Genomic DNA, 5,969 nt, shown 5'->3' on the forward strand with positions numbered 1-5,969 from the left:
TCTTCTTTATATCTACATCTACAAGCAGTATCATTGAAAATTCATTGATGCGTGAAAATAGCGTCGTGTCGCCTGGAAACTGTAATTTGATACGTCGCTCTTCAGCACATCAAGTGAATCAGATAAAATTAAACGGTTCCCAACTAGGCGCCGCGAGAATTCCCCAGTGGCGCCGAAAAGACATTCAGAGTAATTGGAATTTCTGTTTCATATTGGGAATAACAAGGGATAGCCTAAGCGTGGGCCAATATACGCCCAACTTCGACGACTGGATGATGCCAGTCCCGTCTTCCGTATTGGTAAGTTGTCGTTGAGTTATCTATAGTAGCCAAATGAAACCTCAAAAATGTTTGACTTAGACCAGGGGTGTCAATCATACGTCCCGCCAGACGATTTCATCAGGCCCGTGAAGTAATTCTGAGTAGATTGAAAAGTTCTTGTATTATCCAGCACATTTGTAACAAATGTTGAGATTTTTTGCAGGAAATAGCCTACTTTCATTAAATATTCCCTCAAGACAGCAAATGCCGAGCATGTTTATGTTCATAGGCCACATTATAACCACCCGACTACGGCGTTGTGATTTCAATCTCTCTGATTCCAGCAGTGTTGGGATGACTCGAGTCACCTTTTTCGCATGACTTGACTTGACTCGAGTCACTTTGCTAAAATGACTTGACTTGACTTGACTCGGCGTATCAGAAATGTGGATTGACTCGTGACTCGGAGCAAAATTCACGAGTCAATTTCAAGTCATCAAGTAGAATCGGTGTCGATTTTAAAAATCACTGTATCTTGCATATGTTCGGATTGTTCGCGAAACCCTTGTGTAACCCGTGAGAGCGACCAATCATTCAATGACCGTGCGTTTCACTGAGCCTCGATTTATCTCTCACAAATAAGTTGACCGCAAACGAAGTGATCGAAGCTTACTCTAGTAGTAAAGTAATAGAATAGCAAAATCTCTATTTCTGTTCTTACCTTAACCAAACCTCTTGTTTTATTGAAATTGAAGTCGAATATAGTTTATATAGTCCTCAACCATTGGCGCAGGCTCGACTGGCATCATATCTATTTGTAAATGGGTAATGCATTGCATCTTATCAATTCGATTCTCGATTCTCTATTTTGGCTTGTATCTATAAACTAAGGCTATGCAATTAGTTTACCAGTTCTACGTATATGGGAGCGATGCAGCACCTTCTTGCGTGTTGTATATTTAACTCTATATTCGTTCATCGGTTCGGAATCAATGACCATTGCCCACTCAAACTGTATTTCAGACGGCTAGCAAATTGGAATGACGTAATCATGCCTCATACGTACTTCGAAAAGGCAACTTGACTTGAATTGTGACTTGACTCGTGACTTGACTCGAGTCACCTCCAAAAATCGAGTGACTTGACTTGACTCGAGTCACCTTTGAAAATCGATTGACTTGACTTGACTCGAGTCAAAATGTGCAATGACTCGAAATGACTCGTGACTCGAAGGTAGTGACTTGATCCCAACACTGGATTCCAGCAGGCAAAAAGTGCACACTGGGTTCAGACTTTTATGGAAAAATGGATCAGAAAGTAGCTATATTCGCAAAAGAAAAGACGCCGATGCGGAACCGTTCCATACAATTTAAAATGAAAATATATTGGTTACGCAAATATATAATTCAAATATATATGATCGAACTGCCGTGTCCCTTCCGTCCAATAGGTCCCGGGACCTGGGAAGAGAAACCGGCTTTGTGATTTAATAATAATAATAACCTAGCTAGATTCCTACGCCGGCGTTTACAGTTAAACATCTTGTATTCCTCAAAGCGCATACGCGGGGCTAGCGGCAGATTACGACTGCAACAAAGGTAGCATAGAAATATGCCAACCTATATCGTCGTTAGCGCCACTGTTTCATCGGCTCTTAACTATTTATTCAACCGGAATATTCGTCATCATATTTTGCCAATACATTTGTTGGCGAATAAAGGTGTTGCGACTTGCTGGAATAGAACCCCTATGATCCGTGTATTATCGATATATGCTTGATAATAAAGTATCCAAGTGAAAAACAAGCGGACACGAGCAATGTTCCCTTTAATTTTTAACGAGTCTGCGCGCACTCACTAACTCAATGTGCGGTGCCTTAGACAACAGTGCGTAACATTTTAAGATCCGAAACACAGGACAATGAGTTGACTAAAAAAAGGTTATCACTTTGACTTGACTCCCGATTACCCCGAATTTGACGAAGCTCTGACGTTCGCTGCGTCGGACTCACATTTTAATACGTTTTCTGCAAAACTTGATAGCGATCATTATTTTTCGAGTCACAGGTGGATTTTTGTTGTGCGCAACACAGATTTTATTGTGCGCGAAGATTTTGTCAACAGTGCACGCGTAGCTTAGAGGGAGCATTGGACACGGGGTAACATTCTGAAATCAGTTGATTGATCCGGCCCGAGGGCGATTTGAAGGCTTGAATGCGGCCCGTTACGTAATTTGAGTTTGACACCCCTGACTTACACAAAATACACATGCACATAAAAAATACCACGTTTTGTTGTATTTTTTAAATATATAACGTAAAATTCTCCAAATAATACTGATACTCCACTCTCACGAGATGTGAAGAAGGTTCAAATCTGAACAATGAACATCTATTTGTATGTGACTACGTTCGTACGGTACAACCGAGACATTGCGAAACGGCGAGTAATGCTGAGTCGAAACGACTTTGGGAGGAATCGAATTGAAAACCAATCTCACGGGTGTTATAAATACCAATCAAACCAATATTGAGCAATATACCGGTGAAGATTTGCCGCAAGTGTAATGAACGGGCGAAACTGGCGCTTTAGGTCCATACATAAGTGATTAATTCATTAATATGTAAACAACATCCCAACGTAACATTTTACGAAATGATAGCACACCTCCGAGCATTATGACGTCATTGAAGCGACGAAAATCATTAATCATTTTTTCGGCTATCAGATTATGATAAAAATTATTGTCAGTGAATATGAAAGTGAAATCTCAGGTGCTGGAATTTTTGCATTTAGATCGGTCTTTTAGTCTCCTAACCGTAAAGAACACACGACTTATCCTTGAATACTTCAATGCGCTGGATGTTCACGGACTTGGAAAGTTGAATGGTGAATATATCGTCCGACCACTTAGGCCAGCAATCACGCAAAACGAGAGAACTGTACTTTGTTTATTGCATTTAGATATCCAATTTTACCAATTTATGAGGCATGTGACCAATTTGAATAAACGACAGATATTCCTCGTTTTGGACATGCTGGATCAGGAAGCCACCGGGTACATTCAATTCAAAGATTTTTACTTGCTTGTGTGCATTTTTATTGCACTAAAGGTAAGTAAGAAGAAAATCGCATATGAGCTTGAGGATATCTTGTCTTTGAAAACTACTATAGCCTAACTTGTGACCGCTCGCGAGTAGCGTAGTGCTACGTCCCACTGCAGCAACGCGGCGTTGCCAACGCCCCAGGGTTGCAGGTTCCTTCGAGGTCGATCCAACATTAACAAGTAAATGTTGGAGCTTCACCTTATAGGCCCGATATCGCGATTCGATTTCCATGAGGGGTGTCTTTCAAACGCTTACAACGAAAGTGGGCCGTGTTATAAGGCGGGATATCCGAAATCACAAATAAGAATATCGTCCTGCTGGAAATGACCATCTCGAAACACCATAAATACAGAGCAACAGCAACTACGCTAACAGCTGTCATCCAACACCTCGTCTGCTCTAGGATCAAGTTGAACAACAGTTTATGTTCCGGCACTTGAAACTTGTATTCGAAATGATGGACGAGGACGGTGGGGGGACGATATCGGCCGAGGAATTCGGACACTTCGGATTTCTGTTCAATCTTAGGGATCAGTCCGTGCGAGACATATTTTTCGAGTTCGACGTTTCCGGAGACGAGGTGCGTGTTTACATTGGTGCATTTTATGTTGTTCACTATAATGACATGTATTATCGAATTGCGAAAAATATGTCAAGTGATTGGTCTGTTAGAGAGCGTACATGATGATAGTGCTGTGCTCGGACGCGATGTAATCTGATGTAAATTGCTATAAGAACAAAATAGCAGCTTTGAGTTTGCATCAATTCTTATAAACGCGCCATTTTTGTCTAATATTGTGGCACGACTACTCCCAGATCGATTAAGTGTACTTCTATAATTACCTCATCGTGTGATACAGAGACTGAAATGGTGACATTGCCTGTACTTTGACCTCACGAAATAAGAACATGATGTCATTGGCAATATTATCTACCCAATAGCACAGTTACTTGTCAGAAATCACAGTATTTTGAGTACTCTGGTAGATTTTGTCTATTTTCCAATAAATGTACATAAGTGCTCTTTCTCCTTCCACTACCACTGTTTATTAGTTTTACATTTTATGTTTTAAAATTTCATTAGGTGGAAAATTGTTTTGCGGTAGATTCGGATGAATTTTGTGAACGGAGTCTTCGTTAAGGCTAGGTGATAGTAGGGTAAAATGGGCATCAAGGTTTGATAATATCGTTTCGTATTTATAGCCAATTCATCTCATCATGTCGCTTGCCTTTCATGTTCTCTGCTTTACTTTTTATTCAGTGTGCAATACTGTACATGTCTCTTCTTCACTTCGCCTAGGCAAAGGTGTGTGTCTGACTACTCCAAGTCGTTTCGACACCTTCCTATCATTTCATTGTATCGCAGTTTTGTGGTGTTTTGAAATGATGAAAATATTAGTAAAACTGATTGATTGATTGATTGATTGATTCAAACACCGTTGGTCGTTCTGTGTTGATCACAACGATGCATTTCTCAATTATCATGGGTCGAATGACATGTCTGCTCCACATGGTCACAATCTGCTTGATTACTTTCCCAATGCTTTGATTTCTACTTCTTTGTAAAGTGCTTTCGGCATTGCAGGAAATCGCAATTATTTACCAAGTTCATTTAGATTAGGATTTAGCAGCCTCTGCACGTTATAATAGTTCACTTGCATCACATCAATGACTACATTATTCACGATTTCGTGTTTCGCCCATTTGCAGGAGTTGGATTACAAGGAATTCAAAATGTTTGCCATGGCATGTATCGACAAACAGAAGGAGTTGGAAACGAAGAAGAGAGCGAAACTGCTACGTAATAGCGATGCTTCTCACGAAGTAACGAATGCGTGATGCGCGCCCTTCTATCACGCCAGCAAAAATTGTGAAGCCAACATTCCGGCGGACATACGTTCATTTACATATGCGTGAAGATCATGAAACCAACCAATAAAGCAAACACTGATTTATGGAGTTCATTTCTTACACGTTCTAACACCAATGAGTTATCATGTATTATCAACCGGGCCGCGGCCAAGTTTTAAGTTGGTGCCTACGGACAATTTGCAGTCGATATTGTCGACGACTCGACGTATACGATATGGAATAGTTGTAATCCTCGAAATCGTCGTCGTTTCAACAGTTATAGCAAGCAGATATAGATCATTGGTACGGAATGGGTGTTCTGAGGATGATGACGGCGGACCGTAAAAATGCTATACATATCGATGCAGTCCGGGTTGAAGTTTTTATTCGTCGCCGTTTATGACAGGGTCGGAAGCCTTTTTCGTGCAAGGAGCCATTTTAATCCTATGTGTTGAATTGTCGATATCGAGCCGCGATGACGTCACAATCAAAGATTTCTGACGTAATGGCTAGGAAAAAAAACAATAATAAAACTTGTTTTAAACAAGAGCCATGCAGCCTTAGCTGTACCTCTACTGTGTTGGATGTATTGGTTTAAAGTAGGCAATGTGCCGCCATAAGATCACGCTCGCATTCGAAGTTTTTCCAGAAATTCACGTAAATTGCACAATTCGTGCGCTTGCAGCATCCCTGATCAGTGATCACCCCTGGAAGTTTCAGTGTCGTCACTGAGAGGTCAATAAGCAAGCGCC

General features: G+C 40.8%; 1 protein-coding gene across 1 annotated transcript; it reads left to right on the forward strand.

Annotated features, from left to right (window-relative positions):
* Positions 1-2,827: 2,827 nt before the first annotated feature.
* On the forward strand, positions 2,828-5,321 carry LOC145455129 (EF-hand calcium-binding domain-containing protein 9-like). Its single transcript, XM_080333089.1, has 4 exons — positions 2,828-3,148; positions 3,224-3,372; positions 3,770-3,946; positions 5,077-5,321. The coding sequence occupies exons 1-4, from the start codon at positions 3,016-3,018 to the stop codon at positions 5,203-5,205; spliced, it is 588 nt and encodes a 195-aa protein (XP_080189215.1). The 5' UTR covers positions 2,828-3,015; the 3' UTR covers positions 5,206-5,321.
* Positions 5,322-5,969: the final 648 nt, after the last annotated feature.

The sequence above is a fragment of the Botryllus schlosseri genome, chromosome 14 (assembly GCF_051294905.1).
Source record: "Botryllus schlosseri isolate E-star chromosome 14, Bs_hap1, whole genome shotgun sequence".
Lineage (NCBI taxonomy): Eukaryota > Metazoa > Chordata > Ascidiacea > Stolidobranchia > Styelidae > Botryllus > Botryllus schlosseri.